At 41.8% G+C, this 17,457-nt stretch overlaps 1 protein-coding gene across 2 annotated transcripts; it reads left to right on the forward strand.

The window, feature by feature from the left end:
- The first annotated feature begins 724 nt into the window (after nucleotides 1-724).
- LOC115014670 (long-chain-fatty-acid--CoA ligase 1-like) lies at nucleotides 725-17,294 on the forward strand. Of its 2 annotated transcripts, none has more exons than XM_029441695.1 (21): nucleotides 725-812; nucleotides 5,594-5,948; nucleotides 6,492-6,606; nucleotides 6,989-7,053; nucleotides 7,808-7,909; nucleotides 8,757-8,856; nucleotides 9,173-9,348; nucleotides 9,696-9,728; nucleotides 9,836-9,887; nucleotides 10,112-10,185; nucleotides 10,540-10,617; nucleotides 10,966-11,100; nucleotides 12,306-12,440; nucleotides 13,284-13,379; nucleotides 13,607-13,679; nucleotides 14,201-14,289; nucleotides 14,459-14,575; nucleotides 14,721-14,864; nucleotides 15,083-15,187; nucleotides 15,810-15,881; nucleotides 16,157-17,294. In XM_029441695.1, exons 2-21 carry the CDS (start codon nucleotides 5,754-5,756, stop codon nucleotides 16,295-16,297), a joined length of 2,097 nt encoding a protein of 698 aa, XP_029297555.1. In that variant the 5' UTR covers nucleotides 725-812; nucleotides 5,594-5,753; the 3' UTR covers nucleotides 16,298-17,294. The 2 variants fall into 2 exon arrangements, with proteins under 2 accessions (XP_029297555.1, XP_029297554.1); XM_029441694.1 differs by lacking the exon at nucleotides 10,540-10,617 and adding an exon at nucleotides 10,751-10,828.
- The last annotated feature ends 163 nt before the right edge of the window (nucleotides 17,295-17,457 follow it).

Genomic DNA, 17,457 nt, shown 5'->3' on the forward strand with positions numbered 1-17,457 from the left:
ATGTGTTGCTTATTACGTTAATTTTTTTATTTAAAATATTTAAATTCCCTTTTATGTCCATTCTTGTACTGTCTAGATAAATCCACCATCAGTGTCCAGGGTTACAGCTGCCAATGCTGTCATCCAGCAGATGTAGGTATAAAGCTTTACACTGAATAAGTTACATGTGCTGTAAGCAATTCATGTACTTTTCAAAGTATAAAGGTTAGTACACTACCCAGGTCACTCCAGGTTAAATATTACTACTCGCTACTCAGCAACTCCAAACCTGTCTGACTCACAAACAAGAGGAAACAGTCTGTCCTAAATGTGCTGATTGTACAACAAAAGTTGTATCATCTCATGCAGCCATGTGATTGCTGAAGTCCATGTATAGTTTTCAGATATAAATAAATGTAGACCACAATTGGGCCATCAATGTTCGATTAGTTGAGATTGGAAAAAAGCCAAGCCTTCCACAACATTTTACTATCGCCTCTTTTGTACCTTGCACTCTACCAGATTTATTATGGCCGGAAATCAGGTAATTTTGCCTTCAAAATTGAGTGCAAAAAAACAACTAAAATCATTACACCATCAAACGTCAATCAGTTGTATCTTAGTAGACTTCAGGATATTTCCAATGTAATATTGTATGCACAGACACTCGTTTACTCTAGCTTTTTCATAGTTTACTGCTAATAAAGTTGTGTAAAGACACCGAAGTTTATTTTGAAACTTTTGTCCGGAAGTTGTATTTATTTTAAACACTACAGTTAGTGCGCGTGGTCAGGATGGAACAAGACTTAGCCGGGGAGATCTGCTGCTAACAGGTGGGAAGTTCTTCAAACAAGTGTGTTATTGTTGGTTTATCAATAATGAACTAAATGATAGTTTGTTTAGAAGTTTTTATACCAAATGATTAACAAACATGTACACATATGCTAGAAGCACATGCAGTTGTATTGAAACATGGGTCAGGTCGAACTCTATTCAAAGACGGGTCAGTTTGTTGTCAATGCAAATACATGAATACGGGTGACAGAAAAAACATACTACGTTTTGTCTATTATTTTGTCTTATGTATATTTAAAACTTGGCATTAAAAGTAGACACTACACTACAGTACACCACGGAGTCTGCACGGTTAACCCGTTGTAGTTCGCTAATACTTTAATTGCTAGAGGTTTTAAAGTGCTGCTCGGGATGACTGGCTGTATGTGAAAATGTCTTCAGGTGAATGTAAAGGGTTCTTCACGACTTGTCTCTCTTTGACATGATTTTTCCATTGTAACGGTTCCACGATTGACCTTTTAGGTCTAGTCGCTGATGTCAGAAGGTTACTCTGGAGTAAACGTTGGCAGACAATAGTGGAAGTGTTGCGTTCACGAGCACAAGCGTGTATACAGTCCAGTCAATTCATATGCACCATTGAGGTTAAATAAGTTTAAAGTCCAACTGTAGTGAAATAATGTAGATTAACGATGCATATACTTGCATTATGGTGGCTTCTTTGTGAATGTATTCATTTGTATATGGCAGTATGCATCAATGCAGTAAATATACTATAGTATTGCTATCCTGTAAAACAGTATTATGCATACATTAGGCAGGTGGACAGAGACTGTAAAAGATCTCTACAGGGATCTAGTGGCACACTGCAGGTTTTGAGGTGAAAGGTGACTTGTGTCTGATTGGCTGACAGCCATGAACCCACCCTACTTTCATTGGTTTGCATCTCCCCCTCCACTATAGTACAGCCTGCATCTCTCTCCCTGGAGGCGCTCATTATGCGCGCCGGGGCGCTCAGGCTGGATGAGCAGGTGGACTAGTCACTAGATTAAAGCGGATCAAGTGCTTCACAAAAACCTCAGGCATTCAGAAAGTCATGCATTTACTAACACACATAAGGATAATATCGATTATGCAGTAGATCAGTTCACGCCGTGGTGAATTGATATTCTGATTGTGAACTCAATATTTATTAACACATCATTTGATTATGGTGTCAGTTGAACCCTGGACATTTTTTATTAGGCTTAATGTTTCAAGGAACATTTAAATTACGTAATGATGCACTTGAGTTTGATCTGTTATCTGTCTTCACTGCGGTATGAAACTCCAGTGATGTTGAATCAGATCAGTCCGATCAGCTGCAGCGTGTCGGCTGGGACAAGCCTTCTGTGAAGGCTGCTCTCCTGCATCCTCGCTCCTCGATCCTCCGAGCAGAAGTGAGAGATTTGGGACGGTCTTTAAGCCCCTTCTGGTTCAAGTGAGGAGCGAGGAAATATCAAATAAGAGACTTGGGATGCACCCATGGGTGTTTATTACATGGAGTTGCTGAGCCGCCCACATGAGCGAGTCAATTTAAAGTCAACAAGACGTTTTTGTCCAAATAAAAATGTAACATAGTAGAAGTATAAAGTAGCATACAATGGAAATACTCAAGTAAAGTACACATACCTCAAAAAGTATTCTTATGTACAGTACATGAGTAAATGTCCTTAGTTACTTTACACCTTTAGGTACTGTAGTTGTTTCTTTCGAAGAAAAGTTCAGATTCTTCATTGGCCCCCCCATAATGAGATACAGTAATGCCAAAGCACTGAATGAATATTGACATACGCTTACATTTTATTCAGAGCTCTGTTCAAATGATGATGATCAAGATACAAAAGTAAAGTGATTCACTGCACTACCTAGTTTGCTGTATCTCCATTAATTTTAATAATTGTACACATTTTTTAGAATATATCCCATGATACGATAGTATTATATAAACTTTAATACTAAAGGTATAAAGAATAGATTTCATTGCAAGCCCTAAAGAGGCAGTAACCAACATAAGGCTTTAATTATGCTTTAGACACAGTCAACTGCGGGGCCTGTGGTGTTCCTGAGGGTTAGGGGCCCCTTGGGTAGTTTCCCCTTTTGCCTTGTTGATAATCCAGCCTTGCACTCTGTCATAGAGAAAATGCAACGGGATATTTAATCGTGTTTCTTCCCTTATCACTCACTCAGCTGATCTACTTCAGATATGCTATCACCGACTGATTGAGTTGAGATGTATGTGACACCGCAGTCTTATACCTGAAACAGTGTGTGTGTGTGTGTGTGTGTGTGTGTGTGTGTGTGTGTGTGTGTGTGTGTGTGTGTGTGTGTGTGTGTGTGTGTGTGTGTGTGTGTGTGTGTGTGTGTGTGTGTGTGTGTGTGTGTGTGAGAGACACACATGTTTTGGTTAAAGCATGTCTGTTTAATGAATTGTTACCATGCACTGCATTGAATTTGCTGTTTTTTGGCTTATTTTACAATTAACTGCATATGTTCAGTTTTGGACTCTTAGTCAGACAAAACAAGCAATTTGAAGACGCTCCGTTAGGACTTAGGAGACTGTAATGTCGTATTTAAGGACGTTTCATGGATCAAACAATGAATGAACAGACTCTAAACACAGACCCAATATAAAAGAAACGACAGTATACACGACAACTGGAAGAGTCGACAGTGGTAGGAGAGCTTCCTCTCTATTCTGCAGTTTTTCCTTAATCAGCTTTCATCTCGCTCTCTCTAATCACCTCAGCTGCCCACACCACCATAGGTCACTGGGGGAAAGGTGAGGAGACCACGCAACTGCTTCAACCTTTTGACAAGGTACTTAGTTAAAGAAGACACATTTCTACTAATAGAATCTACAGTAAGACAGAAGGGTGAGGTGAACCGGGTGTGTTGATGCACAATGCATTATTGAGTTATGAAATATGCTTTATAATAATTGTATTTGTAACGGCAAATTGAAAAATCCAAAACTCGCAGTGATTTGGTCCTCCAACTGTTACTATCTCATTAACTGGCTCTTGTTTATGGATCTGCTCATTGATTGTTTACATCAAGTCTTTGAGTCAATCAGACAAACCGTCTTGCCCCAGCCAGCCAATCAGAGCCCTCCCTGGAGCCCGTCTGACCTTTGATTGGTAGATTATCTCATCACCGTAACAGAATCTGTGCCGGTAGTATATCCATGCATCCTCCTGGTGAGAGCAGAGTGTGCCGGTTGCCTGTAGCAGCAGTAACGACAACATTCCAGGTGCTTTCTGTTCCAGGTGAGTCTGGAAGAATTTCACTAGGAATGGAACTGGCGTATAGAAATAGCTCTGCATTGTGCTCACAGAGGATGGAAACAATGCGGCCGCTTGTGAACGGTCTGTGCAGTTATTATTACCTGTAGATACCAGGCGAGTCTTGGCCTGGTTTTTACAGCCTAGAGGTTGACACAGTGACTTGTCAGTAACCTTGGAAGCATATTAATGGTAAACCTGAAGTTATCCTTTGAGCAATCTCAGTGAGTGGAAGAGTAGATTTGTGGCAATTACATACGATCAATAAAATGTCTTGGATGTCTTCAGACCTGTGCCCTTAGACACAGCGCCTATGAGTTGTATTGTGTATTGTATCTGTGAGGTATGTTGTCGTTCGCTAATGTGTAACTAACTTGATTTGATTTATTGGATTTTCTAAACTTTGGTGTCAAATCAAGGCCGCCGATAAGTCTGTGATAAGTGATGACCCTCAGTTTGTATTGTTAAGCTTGGAATCTGGGCCTGAGGTCGTTGTTCTCGTTCTCACAGTTCACATGGACCTTTCACTGTTCTCACCTAAAGACCTCAGACTCTGTTTCTAATCTGTTTATTCTTAAACGGCTCTTCTAGTCTGTCAGTTCGTGTGTGTGTGTGTGTGTGTGTGTGTGTGTGTGTGAGAGTGTGCGCATGCATGTGTGTGTTTGTCACAACACTGACAACCCTATTCCCCACCTGTTAAACACAAACACACACCATGGGAACGTGACACCTGCTTAACTTGTCCTCAGAGGATCTGTTAAATATATGATATATGATCTGATTATACTGCGATATGAGCCCCTGTTATTATTCTACAGTAAAGTGCCTGTACCTGAGAGCACACTGCAGAGACCGTTTTGCTGATGGTATTTTCTGGCATTTTATAGGCCAAACGATTAATTTGATTAATCTAGAAAGCCATTAGCCTGTGCTGTTCTCACTGGTTTGAAAAGGAACAGGGCGCTCAGTTGGAAAAAGGGGATGTCACTTACTTATGTGCACAAGATCTAACATTTTGAAACAAACCACACCCACACAGCCTTGATGAGTATTTGAGTCTTTAATTGTTAATAATAATACTCAAAGAAAGTGAAGATAAAAGGCAGATAACAGAAGGGACATGAGTAAGAGACAATATATTACCAGATACCTACAACATGAATGTCATTTCCTTGAGCCTCAGCTGTACTCTGTGTTTAGCGCGAATTACATTTTAGCTAGCAGCCTAAACCTGGTGAATATTACATGCTAAACAGCATGTTAGCATGGTGTCAATGTATATCTCATTTCCAAACACTGAGGACACGACTGTATGTATGTATGCTCTATAACTCGAGGTTAGAATGCACAGTACAAACCCGGGGGGGGGGGGGGGGGGGGTGCGGTGCTTGGTGGTTAAAAAGTGACGAACCTCCAAAATGTGCGGATCAAAAATCCTTGAAGTTAAAGCTTTTTAAATGTAAACACACACATGACCAGTCTTCTCTTCCTCTCTTTAGGTCCCCTCCTGGCCAGCTTCCCTCCACTCACACTCCTTCCATTAACACTCTTAACCTCCCTCAGAGAGGGCTCAGCCCGTCATACACACACATTCTCCACTCCAACCCACACACGGGTACACTTTCCACAAACACACACTTTCACCTCATCATCAGCATCATGCTGAGACAGGACTTCTTGCAGAAGCTGAGGTTGCCAGAGCTGGATGATGTCAGCCAGTACATCAGGAGTGTCTCCACCCCCCTGTTGGTCAGCTTTGGGGCGGTGGCTGCTGCGACAACCTACTACCTGGCAACACGGCCCAAGGCCCTCCCACCGGTGTGCGACCTCAGCATGCAGTCTGTTGAAGTTCCGGTGAGTTTCTGGTCTGTCAGAGTCTCTAAACGGTTGCAGGTTAAGATATATAGACTTCAACACAAAAGCAATGTTTACTTATAAGGTAACGCTGTGTTGGCATGATTTGCTGATGAAACGCCAGAGAATGTAAATCTTTTGAAAATGGACAGAGCTGTTACTAGAACTACAGCAGGATAGTGATGTTGATGAATGCAGTGTTCCATACACGATCATTCTTCTATCACTACTGTCCTCTACCAAAGTGATAGGGCGCATCTGGTGCCGTCCAGTCAAGGACAACTTTCACCGTATTTGTTCCTCAGATTTAGCAACAGATTCAGTACACAGGAGCCCCCCCGCACCTTATCAGTTGGGCTCTTGATGTGCCTCTGACTTGTCAGTGGTGTAATTATTGCTAGCCCAGGTGCACGACCTCCGGTCAGATGGCAGCGAGAGGGGCATTGACTGTGGAATACAATTAACCTAACTGTGTGTGAATTAAATATCAAAGCAAGAGGCTGACCGTAGGATCAATCTCAGGTTACATTTGTCTCTTTTCAGGGCGGAGAGTTGGCACGCCGATCAGTTCTGCTGAAAGGAGACGCTAACATAACACATTTCTACGAAGACGCCACAACAATGTACGAGTGCTTCCTCAGAGGGATCCGAGTCTCCAGTAAGTCACAAATACAGTAAAGTACTCAAGAGTCTGTCTGCCTAGCTGTGGACCAAAAGGCACACGTGTGTTTGATACGCTGCGGCTACAGTGAACTTCAGAACATTCTGCTTCGTCAGACGTGGACTTCACATTTACTTTCACTGACGTTGATTCTTTTTGAGTCGGCAGACTTCACTGGTTGCATCCCAACATCTTGCCACCACTAAAAAAAGAACCATATGTGTGTTTGTCCTTAAATGTCAGCAGCAGAATATGCATGTGTGATAAGAATATATTAATATATTATAATTCTCTTTGTTTTTCAATTTCTCCATTCCCCCCCCACCCCATTTAATTCCCCTCTGTCCCCCCCCTCTGTCCCTCTCCTTTCGTCCTCAAGATAACGGCCCCTGTCTGGGCTCCAGGAAACCAAAACAGCCGTATGAATGGATGTCCTACAGAGAGGTTAGAGTCACCATGAGCAGCTCACCCCATACAAACTATTCTGCCTCTGGGCTATAAAGATTGTAGGCAAAACAAACAGCTGTCGACACACAGTGGGGGTGTTGTTCAAGCCAGCGGCAAGGTGCTGCAAATAGGACCAGCATGTGTTTATGTTTGAGTTTAGTTTCTAAAGAGTCTGGTGAAAAATACATTCAAAGTCCGGCTGTCTCGGCCTCTGCTACACAGATGTTGATTAAATATATGTGTTTCTTGTGAGTCCTCCAGCTTCATGGAAGAGCAAATCTCTTCTTCTAAGTGGGAAAGTCTCACAGCTATTATATTCCTGTTTGTACGCTCCAAAGGACGCCTTCTTTAATACAACAGGACTGCATGAAAGGTCATCTTTCACTCTACAGTCAGTAACGTGTAACCTTTTTAAACGACTCTCCATGCTTTGGATGTAAACAAGGGGCTACATGAAGAAATGGTATTATCTACTGATCCAAGCATGCAGGTGGTCGATGCTACTAACATCCTCTAATAGACCAAAAGACTTTCTATGAGGTTTTAGTGACTAAACCGTGACAATAACATCTTTAAAGTGGGTTTGTAATTACAGTACTAGCATCTCACCATCATAATATTACAACAGGGAAGAGATTTGCTTGTTTCTGTCGCTGATAGTCCTGAACAATAAACTGTGTGTGTGTGTGTGTGTGTGTGTGTGTGTGTGTGTGTGTGTGTGTGTGTGTGTGTGTGTGTGTGCGTGTGTCAGGTAATGGAGCGAACAGAAAATCTGGGTTCAGCATTTCTTCACAAAGGACACTCCAAGACGACAGACCCCCACATCGGCATCTTCTCTCAGAACAGACCCGAGGTTTGGACACGTACACTTCACCCGTAGTGCCTGATTACCGGCCGTCAAAATCACACACTTTCCCTGACTCATAACTCACCTGTCAGTGACGTGATCTGTGTGAACACACACATGCATATTGTTATATTCAGTGTGACTCACTTTCCCAGGATATCATTATCGCCGATGTCTATTGCGAATAAATGTCAAAAACTCATCATCACATTTTAAAGTTTTGTTCAGTATGATAGTTTTCTGTACATGCAAAGAATAACTGTCAACAGCTAGTTCAGCAAACTTCTTCGGTGCCACTTTGCCAAAATACAAAACAAATATAGGCAAAAAACCCTCAAGTTCCAGGCCACGGCATAAATCACTGAACCCATGGTATCATTATACTTCCTGTGTGCATCCTTCAAAGCATTATGGGAACTGTAGTTCCAGAACTTCAAGCATGATTATCCTCCAAATAGAAGTAAGATGGGATGACTAGATTATTAATATCAATATATTTTACTATCAATCATTTTATAATAATGTCCCATTAAGTTGTTGTTATATTCCTGAAACACTGACACTATACTTCATCCATTCATTAACAGACAGTTGCTCTGTAAACCAAACAACCTTTTATTTATTTTAATAAAAACTGAGGCGTGTGGTAGAACTCACCAGCAAATTGATGGCACACATTGCCGTTATGTCTGCAAAAGTTAAAAGTAAAGTATCTATAAACTCGAACATCTGGTAATTACTGCTTTTCCGACCAGAGTGCATGTGTATTGATAATGGATAAGTGTTTTATCTGCTGCTGTTTTGCTGAGTTAATGGATCCCCTTATAATGCTTGTTTATGCTTGTGTCTGTAGTGGACCATCAGTGAGCTGGCGTGTTACACCTATTCCCTGGTGTCGGTCCCTCTTTACGACACACTGGGAACAGAAGCCATCGGCTACATTGTAGACAAAGGTAAACCACAGCAACAACATAATTACATGCACTGCAATGTCCTTATATCCCAGAGAAGGAGATCAGCTCGGCTCAGGAGGTAGAGTTTATCGTCCAGTGGTCGGAGGGTCGGTGGTTCAATCCCCGGCCCCTGCAGTCAGCATGTCGAAGTGTCCTTGAGCAAGATACTGAATCCCAAATTGCTCCCGATGGCCAACGGTGTGTGTGTGTGTGCTGACGTGTGTTGTAAAGCGCTTCTAGTGTGTGATGGAAAAGCGCAATATAAAAGCAGTCCATTTACCATCTGTGTGCATGTGTTTGCATGTTGTGTCTGCAGCTTCCATCTCGACTATAGTGTGTGACGTGGCAGATAAAGTCAACCTGGTGCTGGACTGTGTTCAGGACAGGAAACACTCTGTGAAAACCATTGTTCTGATGGAGACCCCCAGTGCTGACCTGGTCAGCAGGGGGCAACAGGCTGGAGTCCACATCCTCAGCCTGCAGGAGATGGAGGTCAGCAGCCGCATTTGTCGTTGTTTTTCCCCGAATACCTTAGTTTGTGTGTTCAGTTCTATTTTAGTTTTCATTCTTCTCTTCAGTTAGTTTTGAAATATTGTATATTGTTGTTTGATTTTGGCTTACTTCCTCTTTTCCTTTCCTATTTTGCCATCTTGTTTAGTGCTTACTTCCTTTTGTTTTGTTGCTTTGATGTCATTGTAATGTATGTGATTTATTGTCTTCTGCTAGTTTTGCTGTTGTGCTGTCTTCATTCCAGTTCTCTTCTTTTTTTTCAGTTCCGTTCCTTTGTGACTTGATTCCGTCCATAATTGCGTCATTAATGTGCTTTTCTTGTTGCGCAGACTATCGGGAAGGCCAACCATCGGCAACCATTGGTAAGTAAACAGTGGCCTGTAAAGGACCGATCACCGGTCGCATGAAGATGATGTTGTGTCAGATATTATGGCACTCGCATTGACCGTTCACTCTCCCATCCCTGCAGCCTCCGCGCCCTGAGGACATGGCTCTCATCTGCTTCACCAGTGGAACAACAGGTGACACACACACACACACACACACACACACACACACACACACACACACACACACACACACAATAATATCAAGTGTCTGAAATACTATATACCACATAAACACTTACAGTACATTCTAAAGAAAGTGTGTGTGTGTGTGTGTGTGTGTGTGTGTGTGTGTGTGTGTGTGTGTGTGTGTGTGTGTGTGTGTGTGTGTGTGTGTGTGTGTGTGTGTGTACTTCCAGGAAATCCAAAGGGAGCTATGTTGACACACAGGAATGTTGTGTCCAACTGCTCGGCCTTCATCAAAATGACAGAGGTGAGGCGCTGATGTAATGTGAGCTGTTCAAGTTACTGTGAAACAACAGTTAGAGCGTCTTCAGCTTTCCTTGGTTTCCTCCTCTCCCTCGTCCTTCCTCCTCTCCCTCGTCCTTCCTCCTGTCCCTCGTCCTTCTTCTTCTCCCTCGTCCTTCCTCCTGTCCCTCGTCCTTCCTTCTCTCCCTCCTCCATCCTCCTCTTCTAATATCCTCCATTGACACTTTCAACCCTCTGCTCATTCAGGATCCACAAGTGCCACGACCACATTTAAGAGGAAGAAGTAATAGTGAAAGGGTGTCATCAGAATCAGTTTGAGAGTGTGGGACTTTGATAAGCTCTTTCCTCTTGTCTCCAGTCTAACGCTCAGACCACCTCAGAGGATGTCCTGCTGTCCTTTCTCCCTCTGGCCCACATGCTTGAGAGGGTGGTGGAGGTACAAACATGAACACTGACTGCTCTCCCTTTGTCTGTGTGTTTCCCTGTCTGTTTGTCTGGGTCATGTCCACTGGTGTGTGTGTGTGTTCCTGTGTGTGTGTGTGTGTGTGTGTGTGTGTGTGTGTGTTTAGGTTGGCTGTCCATTGTCTCACCGTGATGTCCACGTTTCCTTCCTGCCCTTGGCTCATATGTTTGAGAGAGTAGTGCAGGTATTGTATGTTCCCTTAGTTCCCATAGTCGCCTTTTGTTAAATACTCCTGCAAACCCTTGTGTTACCCTCTCGTTCATTACATACTTGGTGACCTCTTGACCTTTCCTTTCTGTATCTTTGGGATATTGCTGACAGGGAGTGATGATAGTGCATGGAGCCAGGATTGGCTATTTCCAGGGAGATATCCGTCTGCTGTCAGATGACCTGAACACACTGAAACCGACTGTGTTTCCTGTGGTACCCCGACTCCTAAACAGAATGTATGATAAGGTAGGTGGGCACGACGACGCTGGCCTTATAAACAGGAGTTGCTTCTGAATCGCTGACCCTGCTCATATTAACATTTTAAACTCGTGTCACTTTCGAGCTGATGAATGTTCAAGATGTGATGAAGATGCCTGTTGGGGGCTGATTGTTGGCCTGTGGTGTTGCTGCTTGCAGCTTTCTCAAGAACCACTCATACAAACAACTTCACACTCGACACTGAGCTTCCCAATACACACGCCATGACATAGGTGCGTCACACACCCAAGTCTCAGTCAGAAACAGCGGTGAAATACATGTAAACAACTTTACCATCAGACAAGGTGGACATTAAACTGCCTGGGGCCCCAAAACAGCTGTAGCTTCATGTTTATATATGAAAAATCTTGAATTATCTAACTATTTCATATTTCAGTCCCGCCTCAAGAGGCACCTCTTCTCAAGTATCATTTGCTAGCCCCCTGTTAACCGTATTATTATTATTATTATTATTATTATTATTATTATTATTATTATTATTATTATTATTATTAATCATTTATTTTTCCTTTTCTCTTTCCCTTCCTTCCCTCGTCCTAACCCCTCCCCCCACTTCCCCTACTATTGTAAAGAGGCTTTGAGGTCTCGAAAAGCGCTATATAAATTCAATTTATTATTATTATTATTATTATTATTATTATTATTATTTTAACTCATTGTACCCGAAATACCAATAAAAAGCAACTCTACTGTATACTTACTGTGTCCTGCTGCTTCAGAGGAAAACATTGCTACATGCACTCGACAGAGAAATGCATTAAACAGTCGCAAAGTAAATGTGGGTACATTGTGCTGTTAATACCTAAACACTTAAATGCAGGACTCTTATTGTGCGGTATTAATAGTTAATAATTACTTAATGAAAAATGGATTTAATTCGTGGAGGTGTTTTGCCTCCGGTAACATCAGGATTGTTATAAGTTAGTATGGCAGAGTGGCGCTGCTCATGCTCGTTGATTTTTAGTTTATTAACATCGAACACTTAATATTGTCCAAATTGCACCAGCGGTGACGCTGCACGTCCCTGCACACACAGATTTATTTATTTATAGTTAAATGGAGCTCAAACATGAAGGATGATGTTGATGCAGTTCCTAATAGGTGTGTGGTGTGTGTGGTGTGTGTGGTGTGTGTGGTGTGTGTGGTGTGTATGTGTGTGTGTGTGTGTGTAGATCTTTGGGCAGGCCAACACCACTCTGAAGCGCTGGCTGCTGGGGTTTGCCTACAGGAGGAAGGTGGCCGAGATGATGAAAGGCATCGTGAGGACAGACAGCATCTGGGATCGACTCATCTTCCGGAAGGTTCAGGTACACCGAGCCGGTTACAGCTCCCAGTGTGTCGCTGTGTAGTCGAGCGCTTCATGTCCAGGAATGTTTTTCACTCGGGCTGGCTGATATATTGAGTTCATTCAAATAACTTACTTTTCTGTTTCCATCATGGATCAACCCTGTTGTTGATATTGAAATTGATTTTGGTCAGTAAATAATGTCAGTCAATTCAGGGAAGAAAAGAAACCAACAACAAAATGACAGTTACTTACAACAAGACCGTACAGAACAAAACAATGCAGCATCAGAAAGACACTTTTTCTAGGACCGGTGTGAAGGTGACGTCTAAAGCTACAGCTTCTTGCACCTGCTATTAATATCTCTAATAAATGCTCAATACATTCACCCCTTTAACAGACATTCAGTGGTTTTCTTCCATTAGCCTTTTGTTTCTGAAACATGCACGTTCCTCTCAAAACATTCTGACTTCCTCTTATTTTAAACCGCTTCAGGTAGTCATTTGTTTTTATGCCCTTTTTATAAATAAAATGTAACCTGAATAAAGGTATTTTTGTTTACAAATGAGTTTACATGGTGTTTGTGTAGCGTTCAAAGCACTGTGCAAAGTCATGTAAGGTTTTCAGACACAGGCTGAAGTCGTGTGTCGGGTTACATAAAGCAAGCATTAATATCCAAAGAGCACGCAGTGAAATATGAACAACATTGTTATTATCATCAGACTCTTACTGAAAGTGATACAGAATGTGGAAGCAGTGAGGAGATGGACACTATGTGGCCTTTAAGCATTGGAAATATCTGGTTGAATTATTGGACATGAATTAGTTGTGGATGGAGCTGTCAACCCTGTGCTGCCCCCTACAGGCCAGCCTCGGAGGTCGCGTGCGTCTCATGCTGACAGGAGCTGCTCCCGTCTCCCCGACCGTCCTCACCTTCCTCAGAGCTGCAATAGGCTGTCAGGTAACACAACACATGTTGAGTTTGTTTCTCGCTGTCCCGTCTCTTCCTATCACATGTCCAGGGATTCTGCAGTACAGCAGGCAATTAAAAACACAAGTAGGAATGCTGCCATCTGGTGTAATCATGACATTTCCTCTTCCTCACTCCTTCTCTGTTCCCGACCAGTTAGACGAAACGGAATCCTGTGTTTGTCGTAGCAATGATGATGATAATATTTTCTGTCTCAGTTCTATGAAGGTTATGGACAAACAGAGTGTACTGCTGGATGCTCCATGACCATGCCCGGGGAATGGAATGCAGGTAATGACTCGTGTTCATTTAGTCACTTTAATTGTTTACTTTAAAAGTCTGGGCCTTTCAGTCTTATCTTTGTCAAAGAAAAGGAAGTATTTTATTATAGTTTTACGTATCAGATTATATTGAACATTTCAGTTGCTGTCATTGTTAGTTTTAACTTCAGTAATTAAGTGACTGAGTCCTCCTGACTCCGCTCATTGCTCGAAGCACAAACACCACTTCTGCATTGAGAGGGAAAAGCGTATAGAACCTTTTCTCCTCATTATTGAAAATATAGAGATTTTGGTAAAGCTTTTATTTTAAAGTCTCGTCTTTATTGGTCAACAGCATTGCGTGTTGATAAAGCCACAGTGTGTTTTTAATGACATCGGCGCCGTCTCTCGTCTTAGTCATGGAAAAAAAAGGTTGTTGACAAACTTATTCAGTCGTAGTTTTTGTTAATGACATGAACACTAAGTAACAAAGCTGCTTGTTTATATGTTCATCTTGACTTGAAAACCTGACTATGTGACGTTGACCTGCAGGTCACGTTGGAGCTCCTCTGCCCTGTAACTCAGTTAAAGTGGTGGATGTGCCTGAGATGAACTACCTGGCTATAAACGGGGAGGGAGAGGTGAAACACAAAGACAAACGAGACATCTTCACAGAAACGCTTGTCTTTTATATATTTTACGATATTACGTTATTCATTAATGTGTGTGTGTGTGTGTGTGTGTGTGTGTGTGTGTGTGTGTGTGTGTGTGTGTGTGTGTGTGTGTGTGTGTGTGTGTGTGTGTTTCTAGGTGTGTGTGAAGGGTCCTAACGTGTTCCAGGGCTACCTGAAGGACCCAGAAAAGACTGCGGAGGCTATCGACGCTGATGGATGGCTTCACACTGGAGACATTGGAAAATGGCTTCCTGTAGGTTTAGTCATGTTGTTTGAGTTCAACCTTGTATCACATTTGTTCATCTTCATTTTAAACTAAAGTTCATCACATTCATAAACTTCCGTATCTCTTGACAGTCTGTAGACATTTGATCGAAGGTCCTTCTGTGTGTTGACAGAATGGCACGCTGAAGATCGTGGACAGGAAGAAGCACATCTTTAAGCTGGCACAGGGGGAATACATTGCTCCGGAAAAGTTAGAGAATGTGTACACGAGGAGCGACGCAGTGTGTCAGGTCTTTGTGCACGGAGACAGTCTGCAGGTAGGTGGAGGACATGCTGAGTGTGTGTGTGCTATTATTTCCTGTTTAACTGCCATTGAGACACATTTTCTCCCGGCTCCTTCTGACCTGTTTCCTTTAGTAAAACTTCAGCGTCTCTCAGTGCGGTTGGTGTTTTATGAAGTCCAAACTACACTACACACGATAATCCTAAAGATTCCTGCTGTATTTAACGTGTATGCATTGTGTGTTATTTCCAGGCGTGTCTGGTAGCTGTGGTGGTTCCGGACCCTGACTTCCTGTCTGGCTGGACCAAGAGGACCCTGGGACTGGAGGGCAGCTTCCTGGAACTGTGTAGCAGAGCGGTAACTCTTCACACACTTTGATTACAGTATACAGTATGGCTGTTTGTGTGGGTGAGGATGGCGGCTGAACAAGAAAAAGAAAAGTGGTACAAATAATAATAATAATAAGTGTTTTATTAAATCAACTATAAGAACACTAAAGATGTCTGAGGTAGATTAACTTCATAAATTAACTTCACATACATTTGCTACATAAGCTGGATCAGGATCTATTCATAGGGAACACATATGAACGTATTCAGTAAAATGCAATGTCATAACTCTGCAACAAATACTCCTCAGGGAAACTTATTCTTTTTTTTTAATTAAGACTGTCAGAAACAAAAACAATTCAATATCTATGGCAAGTGTATTGGATTGCACTGTATGTATATACATGTGTTTTACAAAATGACTGCACACAAATTCTGTTTTAATTGCTATTGTTAGATTTTCTTTTTTTTTACTAAAGGCAAAACTTTGCCTTGAACGAGAAACTAAGAGCTCAGACTGAATGACGTCGTGAGTTGAGCCCATTTTACATTAACTTGTGGAAAACCATAGCCCATGTACCGAGTGTTAATTTAAAAGAGCTTGTGACGCCTTGATTCTGAGGTGCCTTTTTTTTTTTCGGTCTGTCCAGGAAGTCAAGGCAGCCATCTTTGAGGACATGGTGCGACTGGGCAAGGAAGGAGGCCTTAAGTCCTTTGAGCAGGTAAAATACTCACTTCGAAATATCCTTTCCTGTGTTCCATCAGCCAGCTCTGTAGACTTTGTAGTGTTCTTCCAAACTTTGTTCAGGCACGAGATACTGAAGTGTGTGTGTGTGTGTGTGTGTGTGTGTGTGTGTGTGTGTGTGTGTGTGTGTGTGTGTGTGTGTGTGTGTGTGTGTGTGTGTGTGTGTGTGTGTGTGTGTGTGTGTGTGTGTGTGTGTGTGTGTGTGTGTGTGTGTCCGTCCGTCCGTCCGTCCGTCCGTCCGTGTCCTTTTAGGTGAAGTCCATCTACGTCCACACCGAGATGTTCTCGATTGAAAACGGCCTGCTCACCCCGACACTGAAAGCCAAGAGGAACGAAATGCGACACTACTTCAAATCCCAGATGGAAGAGCTGTACGCTGGGATCAATATGTAGGAGAGCAAAATGGACAACAAGCTCTGTTGTTAGATAAAGGGAAAAGGAATAGGGGAGCACAAGCTAAAGCGCACACACAGGGAAGCAAATGAAGAGATCCTCTCACACCAAAATCAACATGTTGAGTCCTCACGGCCACTAACTCTGGAAACAACAGAAAACTGCTTTTTAATGGAACTTGATTCAGAGCATTTAGAACAAAATCTCACTGCAATACAAGAAGGTCTATTCTAGTCTTTGCTATGTGCAGTACAACTTCTGTGATCTAATAATCAGCTATTGTGTGATAATATCTCCATTGGAGGTGTTTTTTAAAAGGGAAATTTCAAAGTGCAGCTCTGTAGCATCAGTCATCTCAGGAGTTTAGACACTACCTCTGACACACACACACACACACACACACACACACACACACACACACACACACTCACACACACTCCAAGGATAGAGAAAGAAGACTGAAACAATTCAGGTCTTTGATGAGATTTTTTTGTCAGATGTCTTGATTATATTTGACTATGTTTTTTCAGTAGAAAGTTGAAATTCACAATTGATATCGAGATTGTTTCTTTTCTTGAATAAGCTTGGGTCCAATTAGAACCCAGGGAACATTCAGAGTGAGCCATATTAAAGATGATCTTAACAAAGCTAGCAGGTACTAAAACATGGTAACAGATACTGTCAATGTTTTTATTTATTTATGAAGGGAAGAGATTTGTTGAAGGAATTCATTTTCTTAAATTATTATAATATACTGCTGTAGGGGAAAACTATAGATTTCCAAATAAAAAATTTCACAACCTGATTTTAAATCCTTTAAAAATGTTTATAGTCAAAGGCGTCTTGCTACAATCGCTTTTATTGTCATATCAGATTTGTTTTGTAAAAAATGTAATAAAAAAATGATCAGCAGAGCTGTGTGATCTCAAGTATTTGCTTCATCTGGGCTTGTGTGTTCAGAAAAAACTATTGAAATAGGTAGTTCAGTTTTAGTGTGTTCTATTATATTTACTGTGTTTCGCATATTGTATGCATGAGGCCAGGACAATTTGTATTTTTTATTTAGAATGTGTTTTATGTTTATATGAACTGGGCTAAGATCATTTAGAAAACATCCCTTTATATTGCTTAGGTGTTGAAACTACAATTGTCTATGTTTA

The sequence above is a fragment of the Cottoperca gobio genome, chromosome 10 (assembly GCF_900634415.1).
Source record: "Cottoperca gobio chromosome 10, fCotGob3.1, whole genome shotgun sequence".
In the NCBI taxonomy this organism is placed as follows: Eukaryota; Metazoa; Chordata; class Actinopteri; order Perciformes; family Bovichtidae; genus Cottoperca; species Cottoperca gobio.

Excerpts from the sequence above, each read along its gene's own strand:
- LOC115014670 (XM_029441695.1), top strand. The coding sequence starts at position 5,754 with ATGCTGAGACAGGACTTCTTGCAGAAGCTGAGGTTGCCAGAGCTGGAT. Across the intron at positions 9,349-9,695 it reads TCAGCCTGCAGGAGATGGAG|ACTATCGGGAAGGCCAACCA; the intron begins GTCAGCAGCCGC and ends CTTGTTGCGCAG. Across the intron at positions 11,101-12,305 it reads TAAACAGAATGTATGATAAG|ATCTTTGGGCAGGCCAACAC; the intron begins GTAGGTGGGCAC and ends GTGTGTGTGTAG.